Source organism: Nilaparvata lugens, chromosome 6 (genome assembly GCF_014356525.2).
Source record: "Nilaparvata lugens isolate BPH chromosome 6, ASM1435652v1, whole genome shotgun sequence".
NCBI lineage: Eukaryota > Metazoa > Arthropoda > Insecta > Hemiptera > Delphacidae > Nilaparvata > Nilaparvata lugens.
The window spans coordinates 45,733,112-45,759,930 of record NC_052509.1 but is presented as its reverse complement, the minus strand read 5'-3'; the positions used below and the strand labels follow the sequence as shown (position 1 = coordinate 45,759,930).

At 33.5% G+C, this 26,819-nt stretch overlaps 1 protein-coding gene across 1 annotated transcript in view; it reads right to left on the bottom strand.

Moving 5' to 3' along the window:
- The window catches only part of LOC111057951 (b(0,+)-type amino acid transporter 1), a 28,201-nt gene extending 13,016 nt beyond the window's left edge, over positions 1–15,185 (bottom strand). The window contains exons 1-5 of the mRNA XM_039430898.1: positions 14,683–15,185; positions 10,989–11,052; positions 5,818–6,033; positions 5,646–5,647; positions 1,119–1,497 (exon numbers count right to left, since the gene is read on the bottom strand). Coding sequence (XP_039286832.1) covers positions 1,119–1,497; positions 5,646–5,647; positions 5,818–6,033; positions 10,989–11,052; positions 14,683–14,712 — 691 coding nt within the window. The 5' untranslated portion in view covers positions 14,713–15,185. The remainder of the gene's footprint in view (positions 1–1,118; positions 1,498–5,645; positions 5,648–5,817; positions 6,034–10,988; positions 11,053–14,682) is intronic.
- Between the last annotated feature and the right edge of the window lie 11,634 nt (positions 15,186–26,819).

Below are 26,819 nucleotides of genomic sequence, written 5' to 3'. Positions count from 1 at the left end.
AGTATTGTACCAGTTCTCTGCTACCTAAGAATACTCACTTCAATTATTGATCTATTTATTCAGTCTTCAAAATGATTATTTGTTGGAGAGACTTTATGATAAGGCACTTTCAACCCTCAATAGCTCATAAGTTTGTATGGGAGAAGCCAAACACTATTCAATTCAGCTTTTTAGGGGACAAAAACAATCGCAGATTCATGCTGGGTTACTGAGTAACCCTCCATGTATCTCTTGAAATTTTTATATCTCTATATTCCCTCGATTTTCAAATTTTCCTCGAACTAAAAAATTAACTTTAAAAACTTATTAATTTAATTGCTCTTAATATTATTATAGAGTAGTATTGCTGACATAAATATCAACTCTACCAGGATTTATTTTTAATACTGAATTCAAATTCAATTCTATAGAATTTCAAATTAGTACTACGATAACATTCAACCAGTCATAAAATATTTTTGATCTGCATTCTGCAATTCAAATCTGAACCGCGTGATCTGGAGTCAGCCATTTTTGGTAACTCAGCTGATATGATAGTTACAACTTTGGCCGATAGATAGCGCAATCAGCAGTGCCTATCAGACGACCGGTTTTTAGGTTTTAGTTTTTAGGTTATGTTGTTAGGAAACATTGTCACCAATACGTAAGTTATTAGAATGATTTAATTTGCAGTTTCTATAAAAAAATGTAGATGGAGGAAAAATATTGTGTACATCACGAGCGAAAAATACTTTTTCTCCCTCAGGAAAATTGTTGCCCTCGGCTTCGCCTCGGGCTTCAAACTTTTTCCCTCAGGGAGAAAAAGTCATACTTTTCACTCTAGATATACAAATAACTATTTCTTCTATGGACTTTCCAAAAAGGTAAGTTTCTCTGATGCACTCTTCATTAAAATGAGCAATTAGATTTTCTATGTTTCATAAGTATTACAAATATCCAATGAAAGCTATATCAATAGAGCTAAGTTGAATCGAACTAAAAAAATCCAGTAGTTGCTTAACTGCAATTTCGAATAAAATCTTCCATCTTATGTATTTAGTAGGTAATTTTACAGGTTAGATTCAACCACTATTGGTGAAATTCCCCCCCCCCCACGGTGTTAGAATTAGTGAGCTTACCCAGTGTTAGAAGGGAGAGCAGTTTCTTCAATAGCATCTGGTAGGGTGGCGTGATTTTGAATCCACTGAGCGTGACAACCGGCGAGTAGACATACTCGGTGAATGTGAGAATGATGATGGCGATTTCGGCCGGCCGAAGTATGAGCACAACCACCCAGGCATAGAGGAAGCACGGCAGAGGCCCCAGGAACGGGTGCAGCTTGCTGAATGCTACTCTGAAGTACGAGTACTCGGCTCCCGATCTAGGAACTACTGTACTTAGTTCAGAAAACGAGAGAGCACCTGCAAAACAAATCATGATACATTTTGAAAACTCAAATATTAAAAGAACAGCTGTCGTTCCCGGCTGTGATATGAAAGTCGTGAGTCCCACTGACGACTAAAATATACACCAGGAAAGGTGGGACATTCCTGTAAGGAATATTTCCCATCAACGAAAATCCAAACGAGTATTCATTTTACGAACTTTTCTTAATCTTTGATGCGATTTGCGTCAAGACAAGATTAGTGTTCCTATCATTGTGGGTTTTATTAGTTAAATTTTATAAAATATTCTAATAGGGCTTCTTGGATGTTTAATTGTTACAGAAAATTGATAGTACTCTTTTTACATTGGCTATATAAATACAACTAATAAATAGAAAATGGCATAAGTTCTTGAAACTTATGTTTCGTTCTGTTTATATAAAAATATAAAAAGGATACTAGAAATAATAATAGTAGAATTTAAATTTGATAAGAACTTTAGAAGCTATGAAGGTAACATACAGGTGACGAGATCTAACGGCATTTTTGGGAAAGGTGGAAGTACGGAGTCTGAACAAAATAAATTGTGATAGCTCTAGTTGTAAAAAAGTCAGTAGCATTTTTTTGTCTTTTTATTGAATAAAATTGACTACCTAGTTTATCAAAACCTTTGCTTAAATTATTACTCAAAGTTGATAGAGCATTGAAAAGTCGGATAAAAAGTTGCGTTGTTTAACAAGTGTATTTAGAAACAAAGAGACGCTTTGCGCTGTAGATGGAAACGACATATTTCTGTTGGTAATGTTTTAATTTTCAATATTCGTGTAATACTTTATTCAAAAGGAAAACTTCCTCATTCTACCGATCGTTTATCGAAAATGTCTTTATAAAATCAAAAGTTTCTGTCCAAGTTTGTTGAATTTGAAGGATTACAAGTATTTTTGACGATTTTGGAGCGCTCTTTGTAGCGCTCATGTTATTTGAATATTACATAATTCCTAGTTCATGTCATAATATTTGAGAAAAATCATTGTGAAATCAAAGTTTTGTGTGCTAAACAAAGTGTGTGATCTTTCACAGATTACAGTCCTGACATACTGACATTCAATAGCAATGAACTTCAAAAAATATTGATAACATTCAACTTTAAATAAGAATGAGCAAACAATGTTATTGTTTACCATTTAAAGGCGTTAATACGGAGCAAGAATGTTTTTCAATGAATGTGTTGTTGATAAGATAACTAGCAAGTCTCCATCAAGTCTGAGTAAGTGCAATAAACATGCAGTTAGTGAATAAAAAACAGATTTTATTTGCATCATATTTGGCTCAGAAAAATGTAGCAAATGTGAAAAACGAGTTAGCTTTAGCTTTTATAACAACTAGCAGATGAGGGAGACGATTATGTATTATACTCTTTTACCAGTTAATATATTTTGGCAGAATAAGAAACAATGATGATTGGTATACTTGGATTTACATCTATCGGATCAGATACGCTTCTAAAAGTTGATATGTATCCATTCAGAATGTTTTGAATATTTTTAAATAAAAAAATAAAAATTGAAAAATTTGGAAGACAATTTTTGACCCCGCAGTTCTATTCAGGGTAATGAGGAGGTAAACATATCAAAATTCCCCACCCCTACCACCTGTGTGATAAGGGGGTGGGGGTGGTTGAAAAGTACCATTTTTTGGTTTCTCGCATATAACTCGAAAATTATGCATTTTACAGACATGACTATTCTATGATAAATAAAAGCTTACATAATTTCCTACAATATTGATTCAACAACTTTTTTTATATCTGTTTTACTTTTCAAGATATCTGCTCTAAAAAATGTGACATTTTTGAAAAACACATTTTCCTTTAATTTTTTGCTATTTTTGCTCTTAGAACTTTTTGAATATCGATGGGAAAAATCTATGCTGATAATGAGCTTATAGAGCATCAAATTCTCTTCAATTTTATGTATAATTTCACAAGTTTACGCACATCCCCACGACTGTTGCAGCAGCTTCAGTGTTGAGTGTGAGATCTTCAGTTATGCAAAAAAGACCAATATTGACAATGGAATTTGGAGAGAATGTTTTGAACACAATTTTTGACTTCGCAGCTTTATTGGGACCAGTTGAAGGGTGAACATATCAAAAGTCCCCAACCCTACCCCTTGTGCTAAAGGGATGAGGGTGGTTTAAAAGTTGCATTTTTCAATGTTTTGCTTACACGCTCATATCTTGAGAAAAATGCGTTCAACCGACAAGACTAACTATTTAGAAATGAAGCTTGATAAATTTTCTACAATATTTGTTCCGTGGTGATTTATGATATCTTCAACAGTTTTCGAGATATACGCTCTTAAATGAGTAAAATTGTTGAAATAACAGCTTTCAATCCTATTTTTTGATGTTTCAGGGCCTAAAACTCTCCAACATTGCATCGTGAAAATGAATGCTCACCGTAGATTTGTAGAGCTTTGTTTTCTCTTCAATTTGATGTATTATTTCACTATTTAATGTTTTCCTTCTATTTTTATAGCAGATTCAATGTGGGGGGTGAAATTTTAATTTTGTAACAATAGATCACTTGCCAATGAAATTTGAGTCTGGAGCATCTGGTACACAACTTTAGACTCTGCAGCCTTATAAAGACTAGTTGGGAGGTAAAAAAAGCAAAATACGCATCTCTAGCCCGTCTATTGAAGGTGTGGAACTGCTAAGTTGACATTTGTTGCAGAGTTGAAAATTTCACCCCCCACATTGAATCTGCTATAACAATAGAAGGAAAACATTAAATAGTGAAATAATACATCAAATTGAAGAGAAAACAAAGCTCTACAAATCTACGGTGAGCATTCATTTTCACGATGCATTGTTGGAGAGTTTTAGGCCAAAATAGAATTAACATCGCTACAATCTCATATCCTATTTCTATGGTATTATTTACTCTTGATTTCAAAGTATCGTGGAACTTTTCCATTTTACGTTGAATATTTTAACAGAACCACATTATTTGTGTAACTGGGAATCGACAGTATCTATCCCATTCAAATGTTGTCATGTAGTGGGTTTATTAGGTTTTGTATATATCGGAACTACATAAGTGTAACCACACTGTATGAGGCAGGTAGGTCAAACTACGTACTTCAATTTCTGGTGTTTTAAAGACCGGACCAAGAACTTATCGTCCGTTTTCAATTATTGTTGCTATAAATCAAAACTAAAATCGCGTAAAATTACAATCACAATATTCATTCGATTTTCTATATTGAAATCCTATCTCCATTTTCATGCAATTTATAATTTAGTCGCAGCATTAAATTGAATGAAAAGTATATGAGCATCTGGACCGGCATCAAGTGCAGTTTACAGTAGAGTGCTTTCTAACGACCAAGTCAAATATTTATTTATTTATTTATCACATTGTGTACAAATACTTAACATGAGGAAAGGCACAACAGGCTTATGCCCAAAACTGTCCCATTTCCAATTTATACTATACTGTCCAAATCAAAATGTTGGTTATGTCACTTTCACTTTTCAAAGTACAATTAACGCTCTTCAATACTCAGATAAACGAAAAAATTTAGAGTCTAGAATCAAAAAATCTAGAATAGTAGCTTGATGATTATTCAAAAAGTCTAAATTTTGAATGAAACTAGAAAATTTTGAGCTAAAAACTTTACAGAAAACCACAGCTGTTTTGACTGTTCAAACTCATATGAAGTACATAAAAAATCCCTTGGGATAACATCCCTTTTCGATGTTAATAACACAATATATGTTTTTAAACGAACTGAATAATGAAGATATCTTGTAAATATTTATAATGAATAAATGATTAATTATGTACGGATAACTTCAAGTAACCATTGAGAAAAGATACCATGAGAAGATATCCTATCGTAAAGGTCGTTTATGTTGTGAATTTCAAGCTGATTATAGTTAGCTCAAACTTAATGTCAAATACTTTTTATTATTAGCCTATTGTTTTGGCTGGGTGAGAATGAATGAAAGGATAAAGACTACCAACGTCACATAACTTCAACGAAAACAAACTACTAGGACTAACGGCTTGAGTTAACAGTAAAATTTGGAACATAAACGCCCTATACCATGGCATATCTTCTTTTTTTATTGCGGATGATGCCTACATGAGCTTTTTGCTTGTGCGTAGTTAATGGGAAGTGGAGGGTGATTAATGAGATGATCAAACGTCCATGCCTATTCGATAGGATTCAAACCCGCGACCAGGTAGGATAACAGACTGAAGGATGCAACACCTTAGTCAACTTAGCTATCCTGGCCGGCAATTCTTTTGCTATCTTTTATGATGTAACTCACTTGGTGGACCATATCGAATATTCAAGGATAGTAAGGTTGAATGACGAACAGTTGTGATTCACCTCAAGTACATGATTGAATAATGATTAGTAGTGGGATAGTTAGTTACCTATCATTACACTGAGTATAAGGCTGACAGCACTGAAGAGCCCCAGCTCTCTTTGCAGTTGGACATTGCGAGTTGGCTCGACATCGCTCTCAGGGATCGGCCGGCCATTCAGCAAACTTGATTGCTTTGAAGGTATGAAGTGCTCTTCCTCTTCTTCTTTCTCATTCTCGTCTTCATCTGGTTTGCATTCCTTCTTTTCTGATTCATTGGTGAGACCTGAAATAAAATTAAAATTAGACGGGGACAATTTGTTGAAGGTAAAAAATTAATTTTTTCGGACATGACGATCGAAAATTTAACACCAATTATAAAATAATTTTCTTTTAACTTGAACTAAGTTCAACTAAGAATAGGAGAAGAACCCTTTGTATTCCTAAAGAACTACTATGTAATCTACAATCTTATTTCAATAGAATTTACTATGGAGTTATGACTATCCCCAAGCCACAGCTAAAGATCATTTGGTTAACTTACGTAAGAGATTATATTGTTTATTACCTGGCAAATAATGAAATACCTACTGATTCCACAAAAATTATTGATTTGACATAGTTAATCGTTTACTCTGAGGTACCCATGATATTTTGATCCTTTGAATACTGTAATTAGATAAATAACGTATTATAAACCTATAGTGTTTTTACAATTTGCATCAATAAGCCTATGTTTTCACAACTTCACTCAAACATTGGAAATCCTCCTAATATATTATTAAAAAGTAGATAGATCCAATTTCCTCTGTAAAATAAGCAGGCACGGCCCTAGGGACTTTGCCGCCCTGGGCGAAATCGACAAACGCCACCCCCCCCCACCACCAGGTATGGTATCCCATCTATTTGTTTACTTGACAATTTGATCGAAGGTTATCAGCTGTTCAAGTTAAAAAAGGCATTTAAACAGATATTTGACAAATATAAATATTGGGGAATAAGTACAGGCAACGAATGCTAAGTGAAGGTATAGTGGGAAAAATTTGGAACACAATTTTCAACTCCACAGCTCTTTTAAGGATAGTAAGAGGATTAACATATCAAAAGTCCTCATCCCTATCCCATGTGCTAAAGGGGTGGGGGTGGTTTGAAAGTACCATTTTTTGATTTTTCGCATATATCTCGGAAACTGCATCTTATGAACATTTGCACTCTGTACAAAATTGAAGCTCACAAAATTACCAACAGTTTGGTCCTCTACAATATTCTTCCATATCTCTTATAGTTTCTGAGATATCCGCTCGCTCTTGAAGGTGAGACATTTTTTGAAAAAAAAACTTCTGCCTCAATTTTTTTCATCTTTTCGGCCTTATAATTTTTGAACGATTGATGAAAAAAATCCGTGCCGATTATGAGCTTATGGAGCATCAAATTATCTTCAATTTGATGTATATTTTCACTATTTTACGCATTTCCCTACGACTGTTGCAGCAGTTTTAGTGTTGAGAGTGGAATTTCCTTTTCAGCAACAATAGATCAACAACAGTTGACAATGAAATTTGGAGGCAATGTTTGGAACACAATTTTAGACTTTGCAGCTTTTTGACACTAGTTTGGAGGTAAGCATATCAAAAATCCCAAACCCTACATCTTGTGAAAATTTCGAAAATGATATATGTTCTAAAATGATGCATTTTCTAAAACCCAGTTTTTCTTCCATTAGTTTTGATGTCTTGTTTGGTAGGAAGTTCAGAAACACCTCCTGCGTTTAGTTCGAGCGAAAAGTGTGAAAAATGGAAGAAAAACTGGGTTTTCGGAAATGAATCACTTTAGAACATATATCTCAAAAAGTATCAGATTTATCGGAAACCTCTACTGAACAAAACTTTTAGGTAATTTATTAAGCTTCATTTTTATGTAGTTGATTATGTCAATTGAACTCATTGTTTCCAAGATATAAGCATGTAAGTAATAAGTGGGAAATACAACTTTCAAACCACCCTCATCCCCTCAGCACATGATTTAGGGGTTGGGATTTTTGATACACTCACCTCCAAACTAGTGTCAACAAAGCTGCAAAGTCTAAAATTGTGTTCTAAAGACTGCTGCAACAGTCGTAGGGAAATGCGTAAAATAGTGAAAATATACATCAAATTGAAGATAATTTGATACTCCATCAGCTTATAATCAGCACGGATTTTTTTCCTCAATCGTTCAAAAATTATAAGGCCGAAATATGAGAAAATTTGAGGTAGAAGTGTTTTTCAAAAAATGTCTCATCTTCAAGAGCGAGCGTATATCTCAGAAACTATAAGAGATATGGAAAAAATGTAGAGGACAAAACTTGTTAGTAATTTTGTGAGCTTCAATTTCGTACAGACTACAAATGTTTATAAGATGCGTAGTTTTCGAGATATATGCGAAAAAATATACTGTTAAACCACCCCCACCCCTTTAGCACATGGGATAGGGATGAGGACTTTTAATATGTTAATCCTCATACTATCCTTGTAAGAGCTGTGGAGTTGAAAATTGTGTTCCAAACTTTTCCCTCTATTATCTTTCGTTGACTGGACTAGAACAGTAACACAAAATATCTGATTAAACTATTTTTATTTCCGGAACAGATACAATACACAATAAGAAAACATTATTAAGACGGTAGTTTCAAATCAAGAGACTGCAAGAGAGTATTAGGCCTATTTAACTTGATAAGTAATTAAAAATACAATATTGCTACAACACGAGTTTGTTCAACACACGTGTTCAATTAAGTAGAACTCGTCTGACCTTTGCATAGAAAAATTCCTTCTCCAGTTCTTCAAGATCTAGGGACTGAGCTATTTTATGTTCGCTAGACCACTCAGAAATTCCTGGGACATTGTTGATCTTAGATATATTAGCTTGAGTTTGGAAAAGCTTCTTATAAAATTTTACTATTCACATTGAATATTATAAATTTATTATTTATTTGTATTTAAAAAATTTCCTTTCCTTAAAATTTGCCGCCCCCAATAATCTGGCGCCCTGAGCGGCCGCCCGGTCCGCCCACCCCTGGGGCCGGGCCTGAAAATAAGGTTTGTTGATTTTAAATACTTTTTAGACTGTTTCATAATAAAAAAAGGTTCAATCGGAATTATAATTAATGGACTGTTGTTAAAAAATAGTTGAAAATTAATAAAGAAATGTAATGTAAATAAATGTATAATATAGGCTACTGTAATAAAATTTGTTCTACCAGTTTTTGAGTTTTCTGTTGTAGTATGAGCTACTTTACTAATGAAATAAGCCAAACTATGAAACGATTCTCTTTAAATCATACTCCAAGTACCATCAAAGTGGATAATGTAAAACAGAGAAATGAAATTTAAAAATAACACTACTTACGTCTAGCAACCAGTGAAGCAGCCTCTAATAAGGTAGGGTTGATTAGAGACGATTCAGAAACCATCAACACTTGGAATATGACACATTTTATCAAACTATCTCTTTAATTTCACTTGAAGCATTAAATTGCTTGACCTCTGGTGTTGAAAGAGAATAAGAGACGTTTTTTATTTTTCAATTATAATTTTTCTCAGCGATAAGGGAAAATGTGTACAATGATCAGAAACCAATAATGCTATTAAAACATGTGCCTACTACAAGCAGACAAAAATCATCTGTACGATACAACTAGAATATAAGCCTACTTTCTGTACAAACTCATCTACTTAAATAACTATCTACCTAGGAAGAAATATTTTATAATAAACCAAGAAGATTGTGTCATTTTCCTCAAAGAAAGTTATGATTACAAATTTTTGTTGACATTCATTTTATCAGTCCAGATTAATAATGCAATGGAAAACTCTATAAATGCTATGTATATTATCAGCTGTTTATTTAAATGCATGGATGTTTTCGCCTCCTAGGTCCGGTTGCATAAAAGCCTGTTCAATTCTAATTATGATTAAATGAGAATGTTTATGATTATGAGAAATGTTTTTGGAAAAGAAGGCTTCTCTGATTGATTCTTGTAGCATTTAGTCAAGATTAAAATTAACTGGCTTTTGTACAACTGAGCCCTAGACAAAAGACGATGGAATAAAATGTTATCTTTAGTATGGTCCATGTTATAATGACAGTGGAGGAAGATAGGGGAACAGCGTTGTCGATTTTCTGCCTTGCCACTGCCTTCTATAGAGGATAGCTGATACCAGTAGGCCTATATCTGATGTAATATCAACTGTTCACTCTTATTTAAAATAAACAATTATATTTCATTCATCAAGAAAATATATTTTCTAATGATTTGATAATATGGATGGAAAATACTGAGATATTTTCGTTTAATAATAAATATTGATTTGATAATACATTTTCATGATTGAGATTGAATATTTTGTCAATTAACCATATTTCTACATTATTGAAAAATTACCTGACAAAGATGCAGAGGTAGAAAAGGATTGCGCTACCTGCTTTGTCGAATGATGGATAAGGATAGCAACACCAATGTTAATCAAATAATGCCATTATAACGTGGACCTCACTATAGAGTGTGCTCTCTACCATTTTTAGCAATTTCGGGCGATGATACTATATAATTATATCACTATTATCAATAAAAAACCAACTCATTTAATAAATTTTATTATGAATTGTTTTACAAAATTCTTGTTTAAGAGAATAAATCATTTCATTAACAGACTAATTGAAGATTAATGGTGGACACACACCAGTCAAGACAAGACTATTCACGATTAGTCACAATACTTCACATAGTTGCTTCTGAAGCAACACACACCGATTAGTCATTGCAATTAGACAAGTCTTCTATAGGAAACTATGTGATGTATTGTGACTAAACGTGTCTTGTCTTGACTATTTGGTGTGTACCGGTACTTAGCCTAAGACAATAACGTAGTAGGCTTATAGCCAGTATATTTAAGTGAATGTGAGACTTATAAAAGAGCCTAGTTGATAAACTTGTTCTTATACTAGTACCTATTTGTAAAAAAGGGCAGTAAGTTGCTCCAGAGTGAATTACATGTCAGTATTTCGAATTGAGACGATTGACTTTTGAATTGAGTAATACTTCGCCATCCCGTAAGTTGAAAATAAATAACTGTAATAAGGTAATTAGTAAATAGGAGGAAACTGCCACGAAGCTTCAAACATCATAAAAATGATGGAAATAATTACAAGTGTATTATTTTGTTTGAAATAGTTTTAAATCAATGCGATCAATGTACTTACATAAGTTGATTTTTTCCAGCATGTGATCTTTCTCACAGCCTTTCGAGTGGGGTCTTCTATGGATCTGTAAAAAATGAACGCTGTTAGTTTGCAATAAAATAAGGAAACAGTATAAAAGTAGTTAACAAAATATTCTATTCAAAAATGTAATTGCAAGAGATCAGACCTCGTGATTTGAACTTCTCAATTCATTTTGAACATTATCACGAGATTACGTGACGAGCTGCTGTTATTCAATACAGTTGCACAAGTGTGAGATTGTATTTATGTTTAGTGGGAGGATTTCCTTGAAATACGTTTCAGACCAGAGTACCTAATCAATTTACACTGTAACAATACAATCACTACAATAATATTTTCCGAAAAGTTTACGAAATTACGGTATTATTGAGTATTTATTATAAATACATTACAATAGATTACAAAAATTGGGAGAAAACAACAGAATTCTCACCAAAAACATCTATCTCCAAATTTGTAAAACACCATGTCCAAATAAGGTATGAAATGCTTTCATCAGCGAAATCAATCGATCGAATTATGCTCTTGATTTGATTGTACAGTGACCGGCAAATAAAAATGAAATAGGCTACATCGATATTATTTCACTGTATTCCAAATCAAGGATAATATGGAAGATCTGCGTATAATTTTTTTTTAACTAACAAATTATGGATCCATGAGAAATCTATAAATTTTAAACAAGAAAAAATACTATTGCTGATAAAAATGACGTGTATGACGTGTAGAGCGAGTTAAATTATGCTGTAAACACGCAAAGGAAATTAGTAGACCACTTCACACGTCACGAAATTATGTTTAATAGATAAAATAACTCATTCAATGTACCACTTTTAAAACGCTAATGGTTTGCAACAAATTACCGATCTTTTGAAAGTAACCGTTCATGTACTTTTGTTTTTTACCGGTTTTTAGAGTATTAATTAAAATACGATATTATGATGAGGTGGTAATGAAACTGTCAGTATTTATTAGATGGGATGCATTGGTGTTATTTTCAAGGGAATGCTGACAGTTTTAATTGGATCTGACTACTGTATTATAAAATACAATATTTTCACATAAATTTCAATAGTCATTATATTAAACAATAAAATAGTCAATACAATATTTAGTTGTCTATCTGTGACTACCCAATGTGGTTCATTCACATTATGGACAGGAACAAACATAATAACAATAGGCTATATTTTTCCACATATTTCAAACAAAATTCATACGAGTGAACTTGTACTGAATATTGAAGGATGCTCTTTATTGATAGGTGATATGTGATAAAAATTATCATATGGAATATTATGAATGAAAATGATGAATTACATTCAAAATTTGCCAAATATGATCTCTTTCAGAGTAGGCTACCTACAATTTATTCCTGTATTGGCGCACACAAGACATGAAGGTGCAACAGAAAACTAACATTTCGGGAGTGTGCTTAGTATGGAATACTAGCAAACAAAACTCAGAGTCTTCCACTAGAAATTTTTGAAAATAAGTTTTCAAATAATTTTTACGCTACTTGGTAACTATAGAATTACTAATAGAACGCTGAGCATTTGCGTTCATTACTAATAGAACAATGATATAACCGATTGATGTAAGAGGAGAATGATATAACCCGTACATCAATAAATCAGTCTGCTGAGGATTTTATTACTGCGTACGATATCTTAAAAGCCCGCATTGATAATGAAGTGTTTCATTGTCAATGCTATTCTATGATTAATGGATAGCAAAAATAAAAAGAACATTTTGTCTCTCTAAATTTTAAATCAGAATGACCTTTATTTTGATAATTGATGATTCAGTTCCTGCAGAAGAATTGCTAGCATATTCTATCACAGTGATCCATCAGCATATCATCACATTATCAATTGAGACGTACATATACTAATTTGTAGTCATCTAAAATTGAAATCATCGAGAATGTTGCATTTTCATTAAAATTCATCAAGTAAATTTATCTATTATCCCCTCTGTAACTAATATTGTTGATAAACACAGCATTTAAATCATGGAGTTAATAACAGCAACATTCTTGAATAAACCAGTTTTTCATATGAGATAGAATCAAACGTTAATGGCATCGGTAATTGTTTAATCACGCACTTTGGCATTTGTCTAGATTTTGTTTTTACTAAACTTATTATTACTCCTTCTACAGGAGGAGTGATGTGTTTAAAAAAGTTGACATTTTCCCCAGGAATTGAAGGACTCCTATTGAAGAGCTCATTACAAAAAAATAATAAGATATGTAATTTATTATTTTAAATTCGTTAAGTTTAATTAGTTTTGAAATACGATGTAATAAAAATCACACTAATTTCAAAAAATACTGGTGAATAACACCAAGTTGGAAATAGATAATCTTCTCACTAAAACTAAATTTCTGAGATGTTCTTCCTTATAGCAAAATCAATTGGCTGGATATTTATTACATTGCAATAATCATTAAAAAGCATATATACAGCATATAAACATTCTCGATCTAAACCAAGTTTTTTGATATTTCAGGTAACAATAATTAATTTATTCTAAAAGAATGGGAAGAGCAGAAGATTTCTATATTTTTTATAAGAAGCAGGCAGGCAGACAGACAAATGCATAAGCTTTCTGAAGGTAGAAATCTTCCTGAAAAAAATAATGTAAAAAGAGATCCCATCCTCCTTGTTTACAATGACAGCCGCATTCTAATGACCACATGTCTCAGACTTGACAGACCCCATCTGAGAATCGATCGTCAATCTATTAATAGCAAAATGGATTTTGAACAAAAATGCTGGATGTTCAATTTGAGTGACCTGCTTTACATTTACATCAGATTCTACTCAAGTCATTAAACACAACATAATTGGACTGGCTAAAAATTACTGAGGTAGAAATTTTTTTTTGTAAACTACATAAATTCATCAAGATAATATCAACAACGAATTATAAGATAAGTTCGATAACCATAGTTTTTTTTCATAAACTTAGATTTCGAGATTCACATTGAGAAATTTTGCGCTAATATTTTTTTAAACAATAATTATTGATTATTGATTATTGATTAATAGCAAATACAGGTATAAACAATTGTTGTTTGGAAATTAAACAAAATTGTATGCTGTACTGATTATTGACAACTGAATTTTTATAATGTTTCTGATTTTTTATGAGGGGATGATGATTTGAATTTGAGTGTTGAGACAATGGAGTTGAACCTTCCCAGAAAACAAATTAAAAACGGATAATGATATTGTGAAATCTCTATTTAATTGAAATTAATTGGACAACTTCATAATTAATTTTAAACTTGGAATTCCGTTAAGCAAACCATTCATGCTTAGTTCCACACACAGGAACAAAAACTAATCGATAGAAGAAATGAATCCAGTGAATGTATTAAGATACTAGGTATACAGACTTTGTGGAGAGAGGACAATAATGATGACATTTTCGAAATATTTATTAACAAACTAACCATACCGGTATTGATTGTAAAACATTACATTTTTCATTAAGTTATAAAATTCGACTTCATTCAAAAACTTATAAGAAACTGGTAACGTACCGGTACTGGTAATCTTCCATTTATGTAATTGAAAAATATGTTTGATGAATTTTGGAATTTTAATTATTTTATTTCAAATTAATAGAAGCAGTAAAGAACTTTTTAATCGGGCCAACTCACCAAATCCATGGGTGAATATCTAGAACTCATGTCAACAATCTAGTCCAAGTTCACGACACTGAAAAGAACATACTTTCAACCTACTTTTGAGCCTACACACAAACTTGAAGCTTTGCCGAATCTGTCAATCCATATTGTACTCGTAAAAAGAACCGCACATAGCACAAGACGTTTTTTGCATACAACATAATAGGTATCCTACTTCTACTCGGAACCATGCTCTACTCTTTGAAAAGACAATAATGGATATTCAAGAGCAACGTGAAGAGTAATAATTAAGAATAATTATTCAAGTAAAATGAAGCATTCACTTTTCCACACAAAGAGCACATTATTATTACTATCTATCAGTTACTCGAGAACTTGTCAGCAATAATAATCACCTAATCGCGGGCATGCTTAAACACTCCGCTATTACTGCACGTTCAGGCTGAACCTCAGAACTGAATCAGTCTCTCTTTCTCTATTGCCTAGCTGGCAGCCTGGCACCCTACTACTGATTCAAAGCTGCATTTAAATCCAAAAGATCGGCCCTCTAAGCCAGCTGATTTTCCAAAGTTGTTCAAACAAATGCTGGTAGATAGCGTTAATGTAAAAATGTAAACTCATTTTTTATTTCTGTTCTCAGCCTGAAAAGGAAATAGCTGACCTTGCTTCACACACGAGCTCTTCTATTCAGTTCTCTCACAAGATCATCCACTCACTCTCACTGCTGTATAATATTTTTCCTGGTTCAGAACATTTCATTTTTTCTACCAACCCTTTTCTCTCGTGTCTCTCCCGGATTTTTTTCACCTACATCTTTTTCATTTTTAAAATTATATTTTATGTGCTATCCTCCTCACTTTAAAAGATCTATCCACCTCACTCAATCTGTTGTAGGTAGCGAAGGTCACGGTAGGCAATATTAGTATTCGTTCTAAAGCACAAAGAAGATAATCAACGCCGTATTCTTTCGAAAGTAAAACGTGGTGGAGGGCTGGGGTTCAACAGACCATTAAAAACTCACCTGACAACTCCAATGAATAAATTATCAAGATGAATATCGTGAGAAGGGTTACACTAAAATGAGCGTTAGGATCCACATTCACCACAATCTATTATATTGTGGGGCAGGCTCAGAGCATAGAGCATAACTGTCTATAGAGAGAATCAATTTAACCTTTCAGCATTGCTTTAATAAGAATATATAGGCATTTACTGCTTGAGGGGTTGGTCCTTCTAGCGATGAGGAAGTGTTCAGTTACAGTTAGAGAATAATACTTATCAAATGTTCACTTTTTTAGATTTTATTGATTGCTGTTTTGTATAGGATTGTGCTGTACATAATTATGCTGACATGTTTATTAGTTTTATATTTCATTTTGACTATGTTAAAAAGTTATTACGTCGTAGTTGTTACCCGGTATATGATTTTTTAAATTTTTATGTTTTTAATGTACATGATTGTTGTCAATTCTTACTGTTGTATAACCTATGGCAAATAATAAAACGAATTGAAATAAACAAAAGTGACGTTCGGTTCCATATTGAATATGTTGGAGACCCTCTTCAAGAACGAAATTAATCAAAATTTCAATTTCAATGAATAAATATACACCCCACTATATATTATATGTGTTGGGGTATAAGTAATTAGTTGCTTATTGCGTGTTATAATTACTATTTACAAACTTCATCCACTGATATGGGATTAAAGTTTTTTATAATAAAATTAGTAAAAATTTATAATACAAACAAAATTATGAAATTAGTAGATAAATATTAATGTTCTATTAAGGATAATAATAAGAAAGGTTATTTTTAGAAAAATGAAAAACAGTAAAGAGAAGAATGAAGAATAAATAGTTTCAATATTTACAGTCTAACTAAATTTTCACAATTTTCCACTCCAATATCAACCAACCAGGAAAATAAACTCTTCTTGAACCTGTGTCTATTGAATTCTTCCCTAATGTAACTTGGTATTGAATTATAAATTTTTGGTCCCAAATATATGTAGTTTCTTTCCCAAATGTAGTGTTCATCCTTGGTACTATTGAATGCGTGTTTCTCTGCCTTGTTTGATGGTTATGATCTGCCAGTCTTATGTGTTCGTTGTTTCTCCTCATTCGCGTGATGATAGCCTGGATGTAGAGTTGTCTTACACTCAGTACTTTACTGTCCTTGAAAAGAATGTTCGTGGGGAATTGATTCTCCTTGAAGCCTATTATTTTTAGTATTCGTTTTTGAAGTTTATAGAGAGGTTCAACATGTATAAAATTCGTAGCTCCCCAGATAATTATGACGTATCTTAAAATTGATTGCACTAAAGAAAAATAAACAGTTTTTAATGTCTCATAGTTGAGGATTTTACGGAGTTGATAGAATTTGTAGAGAAGCTTCCTGATCCGGGTGATTGATAGATTAATGTGCTTGTCCCATTTGAATTTGTTGTCCACTATTGTTCCTAAATATTTTATTTCATTGACTTGTTGAATTGAAGGGCAATCACACGGGTTGTTGGTGCTTCCACAGTGATGCAGGATTATTGAATAATCCGGTGGTCTCGTCCGTTCTGTCAGAGAAAAGGCTAAAAATTTCGTTTTTGTTGCATTTACTGTAAGCAAATTTTCTCTTAACCATTTATCGACTTTCATCAATTCTTCCTGTGCCAGATTAAAAACTTCCTCCCAGGTGTTTCCTTCAAATAGTATACACGTATCATCAGCAAAAGCTATTACTCTTCCTCTTATTTTAATTGAACATAGCTCATTTGCATATGCCAAATACAGAATTGGCCCAAGAACTGTTCCTTGGGGAATCCCAAACTTCATCGTTTCCTCTGAACTGAGATGTTCTTCAACTTTGACTTTCTGACGCCGGTCACAGAGGTATGATCTAAACCATTCTAGAGGAACTCCTCTAATTCCCATGGCTTCTAATTTCTTCAGCAGCAAACTGTGATTAACAGTGTCAAAAGCTTTTGCTAGGTCCAGGAACACTGCTGCACATTTTTGTTATTTTCTAGCTTATCTGTGACAAAATTTGACAATTCTAATACCGCATCTTCTGTACTCCTCCCCTCACGAAATCCAAATTGATTCCTAGATAATAAGTTGTTTTTTCCATGTAATTCACAAGACGTTTCTTTACCAGTTTTTCCAAAATCTTAGAAATATTGCTTATAAGTGAAATAGGCCTGTAATTGTTGGCATTTGTTTTGTCGCCTACTTTATGTAATGGTCTAACACATGTCTCTTTCATAGCTTTTGGAAAAATTCCTTTTGACAGACTTAAATTAAAATATTGAATATTAAATTGAAATATTAGTGATCCAGTAATGGATCATTCTTCAGCTTGCATTTTAATTCAAATCGATTTATAATTTAAAGTATTTGAGAAAACCCTCACATTTAATTTTAATAAAATATTACTGTATTGGTACAAAGTTGAAATTGTCTGTGGTAGTAGGTTTCTATGAAAAGAAGAATTATTCTATTGAATAAATGAATAATTTATAAGTGCTATATGCATCATCTCAGTTTGAATGGCTGTTGGTTCAAACCTGAAATTTAACACATTATAATAAATGCGTCCTTAGCAACAAGTAAACCTAGTTCAGCGTTACACTTCCCTAAGCCATATTTCATCAAAAAACTGTAACTAGGGTTGAGCAGCATTTGGATCTAGTCAGATGATTTTAAATTAGTTTTGAAACTGATTTTGTTGGTTTAGATAGAAAAATTGACGCTCAAACTCAGTTTTGGTTTCATTGGATTGACAGTTTCAAACTCAAAAAAAAAGAATATGAGAATGGCGGAATTGCCCTTAATGACCCTAAGTTCATAGTCCAAGTTTACCATTAATCTGAACAACTAGTAGATCAAAGTCACGCTTACATTAATTATGATGTGACACATTTTGAGTTCCAAACTAACAGAAGGTTAACATATAATAAACGTCCTTTAACCAGGGAAAGATGAGTGAGTCTGATGAGATGGGGAGAAAGTACTGTTTATAGGGGTTTTCCCTTCATCTCTGAATCGATAAAATTTGATGAGATTTAGAAGGTTAATATAATAAACGTCCTCCAACTCCTCCAACCACGGAGAAATGAGTGAGTCTGATGAGATGGGAGAAAGTACCATTTATAGGGTTTCCCTCCTTATCTCTGAACCGATCAAATAAACCTTATCTCTGAACCAAAAAAAAGGTTCCATAGATCTACTATTCTATTCTCCTATCCTGGACAGGTGCTGACGACTCCAGATGTAAGATTATTTTGAAGCACCAGGAAGCGATTTTCAAAGCGTATGAATAGATGCGGGTGTAGTTACACCCGTATTGAAAGAACCAGACGGTTTTCACAAAGTTAATAAAATTTAAAAATATCAAATATTTTTACTGGGAGGGATAACACTGTGCTTGAGTTCTGTCTCAAACAAGAATGCGAGATAGGAAAAATAAAGCTTCAGTTCTCGACAGGAAACACCCGTATAAAATGAAACAAAATTCCATATCCACACTGCCGCCTGAAGCATAACGATACATTTCAGATTTTTTGAGCCAAAGGCTGTATCACACTTACCGATTTTTCGCCAACACGATATCGTCCCGATTCAAGCCCGGTGTCGTGGGGGTCGGAATAGCATGGTGTCACATGGAACAGCTTTTACACTCACCAAAGGTGTCGGCCGGTACTATTTTTGTTGTAGTAGCAAATTACAATTGGAATGGATATGGATATCAAAGACTTTCTACTCTCATATTATAATGATAATAGGCTTCAACCACGGAATAAGGAAACCAAAATTAAAAATAATTTGTAATTAATAAAATGTAAGTGTTCTTTACTCCGTGCTTCAACGATGTCGGTCGGTATCAGCCAACAAGTTTTGGCGACAAATCGTGGAAGTATGAGAACAGTCATTAGCACTTGTTTCAAATGGGGTAACGGCCGCAGCAGATTAGTAAAACCGTCACTGCCTAACATATCGGTAATCATCCATTGTTGAATGTCAAGGAAAAGTGATTGGTGAGTGGTGATTGGTCTGTGTGGCGTTTCAGAAGTCAATTGGCGGTGTGAATTTCAGTCCTATGCATGATCATAAGTATATGGTGCGTCGCGTGGATAGTAGCCTGATAGATACATAGATATATACTAACAAATATCTTGAAAATAATTTGATTGTATCAACGTCTTATTCTTTCAAATATCTTGAAGAGAAACAAATATTTACACAGCCACATGTATGTATATTTATTCACATAGATAAAAACAACTCTCATTGTTTTTAGAAGTTAAATAAATGAATATCTTAACACGGGTCTAATAGGGAATCAATTTTTTGATAAAAGTTGGTCAAACATCTATTAGGCTGGCATGCATGCCATGCATGTTTATCATGCAAATATACATGTTCAAAACGAGCAAGAGGCTTCTAATATAAAATAAGCAACCAATAACAATAAATAAACCACTGGAAAATTACAAATTTCAATGATAAAAAACAATTTAATCTCAAATAGAGCAGCGAATCAAAAAATTGGAGATACAAAAACGTAGCCTCAAAAACTTTTACTCCAAGACTTTCGCTGTGATAACGCAACCATTTAAGACGACACGTGTATCATCCATGTTCTACCGTTAGTGGCCAGCCTAAGTGACTATATGCCTATTAGCCGAGTCAATTGAGAAATGCATCACGTGGAAAATTACTCAGCAAAGTGGAGAAGGGACATAACAACAGGCCACTATACTAATTTTCGGAGGCAGATGATTTGACACTGGTAAAGTGTCCTCTACCTTTGGAGGTAGAGGGACTGGGTTTTACACTGGATGCTAAACTTGACTGGAGTAACCACATTGATAACATCTGTCTGAAACTACTTAGAGTGATGTGATGTACCTTCTAAGACTTTTGAAGCCAGACGTTTGATCTCCAGGAAGCATCTGGTAAAGATGTATTTTGCTATGTTTCATAGCTATATGATCTGTGGACTTCAGTTGTGGGGACATGCTCCAGGCTTTCAAGATGAACTGCTCCAGAAGAAAGCTCTAAGGATCCTGGATTTGGCGGGCTACTTGGACTTCTGCCGACTCATCTTCATCAAGCTGGGAATACTCACGTTATACAATCAATATATCTTGCTCTCCCTGTTGCACGCAAGGGATAGTTTTCACTTGTTCACAAGAAGAGAAGACAGACATTCCTACAACACCAGAGGAAAAGCGAAAATAGACATCCCTTTCTGCAGGCTGAGTAAGAAGAAGGATTGTTTCCCAATACTAGCCCTGAGGATTTATAACGCCTTACATGACAGTGTATAGAACTTAAGACGATAGGAGCTTCAGAACAAAATCAAGAACTAGTTAATAGAGTCTGTATTCTACTCAGTGGAGGAATACTTTGAGGCCTTTAGAAACATCAGCTGAACATCGAGTGATAAATGTGATGCCTACAGGCAAGATCATCTTGATAAAGTTAAAAGATTACTATTTTTAAATGTTTGACTAAATTTACAAACGTAAATAAGTATATATTATTGACATAGTTTATATAATTACCCTACGACAAAGAGCAATTCAGGTCCACTTTCTGACACAGTTAATCCAGATATCTGGTCATCACTAAGGAGAGAAGTATGAAGTAAGTATGGAGGATGAGCCCGTTTTTTGAGAAAGAGGTACCTCCGCTACTAGCCTAGGCCTATACAGACAGCCTATCGCTTACATTTGATTCGTGACACTATCTATCTGGTATGAATAGTGGACTGTGTAACTTTATGGGCTTCAGAGAGTTTACACAACATAGTCAAGCTCTATTTTCTTTTCCTACAGTTACCTTGAAAAGTGGCCATTGCTGCACTGATTACAGAACGCAAAGAATCACTTTTCCGCTCTAGTGCGGGAAAAATTTTTCTGCACTCCAGATTTGCAACATGGCAACGCAAACTACTTAGTAGGTTATATGGAGCAACAGTACAGCAAATTCAAAATGAAGTTGGTAACAGTGACTGGGCTGCTATAGTGAGCAGAGGTGCAACGAAGCACAACGCGCTAATTATTAGTATTAGATATTATAACCAAGGACAACATTTTTATTCAATTTGACAATAAATTAAGGTTTTTTCAATAATAAAATTACACAGAAAAACATTTGATGCATTTCAGGCAATTTTACCCATAATTACCCACTTTTCATATTCAATGGTAACTGTAGAAAAAACTTAATGTGAAATACGTGCGCAAAGTTCCTCTGCTGCACTCAACAAACCATTCCGCCCTCGCCTACGGCTCGGGCGTAAACGTTTCTTTCGGTGCAGCAAACTGTCACTTTGCGCACTAGTTGCACAAATAACTATTATTGTCAAGTTCAACTCATCGACCGCTTTTTTGGGCTTAGCTCTGCTTATAAAGTTATGCCCTGGAACGCAAAGTGACCGGTATGAAGTAAAGGCCGAGTTCGTTATACACATACCACTCCAAGTCCATCATCAACATACAAATCATGGGCATGGTATAAGTAATTTATAGGAGAAAAACTGAATGGGTTTAGGAAGAGAAGTGGTTTGCGTGACTGACCGAGTCATTCCAATGTCTAGGCGCATACTCAGTGTTCCACGGGTGGGCTACAAATGTATGGCTCCACTCGCCGTGTTTGAGCTTTTTCAAACCAAGCCCGGATCATAATTTAGCACATACAAAGAAAAAGAAAGATTATGGTTCTGTTAAGGTGAATGAAAAAAATGTCAGCTCCACATAAGGCATCACCTTCAGTAGTATATTTGGGGCTAACTGTCTAAAAACTGACGACGATGATGATGATGCCTCAAATGCATTAAAACTATGTTTGGTATAAATTAAATTGAGTAGAACAGACAATATCTTTTTTATTTTACCTTACTATGGAGAAATTTCACAAAATATCTAGTGTAAAATTATAATCCTATTCGACATAACTTAAAGACTAAAGTATTGTGACTTTATGTAGTGTGAGGTTTCAGACAGCGGTGTAAAAACTAAAAATATATTAAGACACAATTTACTATACAATACTGTAGCTAGGTTCAAAAATTAAACATTGCAGTAGCCTGTCCTACGTAATTTGCAAACTCTATAAACATAAACTCATATTTACCTATCGTCCTGAAAAATAGGACGGCTGTTGTCATTTTTATCCAAATTTTGTTTGGAACGTTAGCCATGGAATTATAATGTTGATATGGCTCTGGTGTATTGTAGTTAGAGATGCAGTTTTTGGAAAGTTCTTGATTACCATAATTTATAATTATATTATGAAAACACTTTGCACTATACCGTGACTCTTTTGGATACAATACTGTAGGCTACAGTATTTTCAATACTGTATTGCAAAGATTCTAACACCGCAGAATAAAGAGGCAAGAGTTTCAATTTTTATATCAAACTTGTTATTAAAATAAGTTGGCAAATAAATCACATTCTTACGTTAACCTATCATAGCGTATATATTTTTGATGTGATAGAATCAGATAATACCACCAGACTATTTTTATATTTATTGCTTCAAAACTCAAATAACAAAGAACAATTAAATTACTAAGCCAATTACGACTTTACAATTAAATTTAAGGTTATGTTCTTTGTTATTAATTTATTCTTTATAACTATCGAATATTTATGTCGACCACAAAAGTTGACTCTCGATAACTTGAACTAAATCGACAGAGTAATCAATAGAAGATCAGCGGAAATTTTAAATACAACTTCAGAGATTTGGAGATTATAGGCCTGATTCCTATACAAGAATAAACACTATTAGTATCAAATGGCTTATTTACCTTAATTTGAAAAAATATCAACTCAAGTTTATCCATACAAGAGTGATTAACCTTTAACTGGTTGCTAGAATCTTACAATAATTGTTAGATCTATTATTTATTAAACTAACTTACGGTACCGGTACCGTACAATAGTTAGTTTGCCTCAATCATTAATTTGATTATTTTAAGTGTGTGAATGCTTTTTGCTTTCATTTCACATTCTTATTTATAATAATGTAATTAATTTTATTATTTTAATTTTGTAAATGCTTTTGCTTCCTTTTGTTTTACTACGGTAGCCTATATTTTAACCTTCATGTATAACACCTCAAAAAAGTTACATGGATATAACAGTGGGGTCCAGTGGACCCCATTCTTTAAATTGAATATTTTTCATTTTTTCTGATTTTTTGAAAATTATACTCATTAGGATCGATATAAATGTTCTATTTGAGCTATTTTACCAGGTTTAAACACAAAAAATTTTATTTCAATTAGCTTAAAAAAATTGTTATTTAATTTTCTGTCATTTTCAAAATTCAATTACTAATTACCACATTTCCAACATACAATACTGAATAATCAATCAAACCATACATTTTCTTGAAGGAGAATAGTCATAATTTAATATTCTAGGGAAAAAAGTCACATAACTTTGGTTTTCCTTACACTACCTCTTGATTATTGTCAATTTCATAATATGAAAACACGCAAAAAACAAAAAGAGATTGCATAAAACATATACTATTTAATTTTGTCCTGGATTATCTTCAACAAACTCCTTGCAAATCATTGCTCTATGTTCTTTACACAATGGCTTTCCACAGTTTGAGCACCTATTTTTTGTTTTTCGGTATTTTGCACGCTGGAAAAAGACTAACGTAGATATAACACTGGGGTCTGATGAACCCCAAACACAATTGAATTGTTTACTGCTTCACTATCTGGGGTCGACTGGTCATTTTTAACGTTGCAACGTATTGACAGGACTGCCAACTGAATTTACATGAAGCAAAAATATCCTCTCTATACTTGTTACTGAGATATCACAAGAAGAAATATCAGTGGGGTACGCTGGACCCCAGTGTTATATTTGAAGGTTAATAATGTACCTACATCGGCACGGTACCGTAAGTTGAATTGTTGTTTAAGTTAGGGTACTTGTGTGAAAAAGGCTCTTCTTGGATTTCTGTAATGAAAATGAATGAATATCCTAAGGATGAACCAGTTCAGGGCTTCAGGCACACCCCCCCTTCCCTAACGGGGTGACCCTTATAATATATTAGGTCTTATGGTCCCCATAAGGCTTATGAGATTCATCAACTAGGAATTTGTCATTGATTGCAACACTTTTTCCAGCTGATTTGATTTTTTCATTCATCTATTTGTAGGCCTATACGTGAGGTCCAGGGCTCTCGAGACCCAATTATATAGAATTTATTATTTTATAGTTGAGTGCAACATTCTTTGCTGCTGGATGGATTTGTCATGTACGTTTTATAATATATATATATAAGGATGACTCTGTCTAGTGCTATAGACCCCCCCCCCAAGGGGCTCATTGGTCTTTGGGCCCCCAAGTTCTTGAATGCAACATTTTTTCTAGCTGTTTGGATTTTTTTCGAGTTCCAGGGCCGTCTGAGAAGGATAGGATGTGTTATTTTACTGTTGAATGCAATATTCTATTCTGCTGAATAGATTTATTAATTTATTCATTGTACATAAGGATGGCCCACAATTAAATTCAATTTTTCTTCTGTCTGTCTGGCTCTCCCGCGAGCTCCTGAGTCTTAAGATGAGTATAAATAGATAATGCCCCTGGGTCCTTAAAATTCTCTAAAGCAGGATTTGTTGTCCAATGCAACATTTCTTCATTTATATTTCTGTGAGTTCAAGGGCCCCCAGAAGCCCACGGCCTTCGGCGACCCCCGATTAGCTGACCTTGTCAGTCCGGCGCTGGATAAGTCCATCCTCTAAGTGCTCAGTTGCCTAAAATTCATCTTGAATAACTGTTTCCTATCATAGAACTGCCGTGTCCGTTAATATCGTATGGGGAACGTATATTCCTTAATTTATTTAGCGACGATCAAATCATAATTTACGAACATATTGCATGATTTTGAACTGCCTTGGCGAGCCGAGAAGAATGAACTGTAGTACGACGAGATCCGATCATTGTGTCAAAATTCATGAAAGCACTAGTTCATTTGAAAATTACCAAATTCAACTAGATGAACAAGTTCACTTCATCTCAAAGATAATAGGGAATGCTTAGCCTACTTCAATAAAATGTCAATAGTCCCAATATACACATCATGTTGATCAAGGGCAACAATAAACAAGAATTGTATTGATTGTTATATCGGCTAGATTTGTTCGTGAAACTACAATTGAAGTTATATATCAAATACTCCAATGTTTTGTTTTAATTAGGTTTGATTATTTATTATTGAGTTTATTGTTTTATGATTGTTGGCATTATTGATTTTGTTAACAGTATGTATTTATTTTTAGTGTATATTTTTCTCTTAATATTTTAAAATTTTTCACAAATATACGGTTCGGTACCGTATTGATAACCGACTCCTGGCAGACAACCTTCTCGGTTATGCCACAATTGAATGGCTTAGTTTGTTTTATTATTTCCTTGAATAATTATGCATATGAAATGTTTTTTATGATTTTTTGTTTTTTATTCTTAGCTTTGTTAAATAAAGGCCTTTTTTTATTAATTATTCATTCAAATACTCCAAATATCTTCTTTCAGAAAAGAATAATAATTTCATTGTGAAATGTTTAATAATTATCATAAATATCTTCTTTGGATTAGCATTTCAAAAATGACACTTGTTACAAATCACGCTTATGTAAAATCATTGGTAGATAAAATACGGTACTGAGGCAATCCTAGTGTTATTTTTTGGTTTAAATAAAGGTGTTTCGTTTACTACTTGAAGAAATTATTATTAGTATACAGTGTATAATTATAGGCCGGAAACTTACAATATAATAATATGTCAGAATACTCACCAAGTTTACTTTCGATATCGCCCAGCCACTAAAGAAACACTCCCTAGTTCCCAATCTGTCCGACTTTGAAGTGAGCACTTACGGCTACTGACTAAACAAAACAGTTCAGGAGATATGCGATCATCGAACCAATCAGCTTTCAATTGATCAGTGCTCTCTGCTCAAGGAAAACCTTCACCAACAACAAAATACAAGAGTTTTGATTCTGCGTTGAGAATCAATTGATGTCAACTACTATTAGGTCAATTCCAAAATCATAGAGCTCACACGATGTACGAGTGTACACTATGTAGATTCGACAACAAAGTCTTCATCAGTAA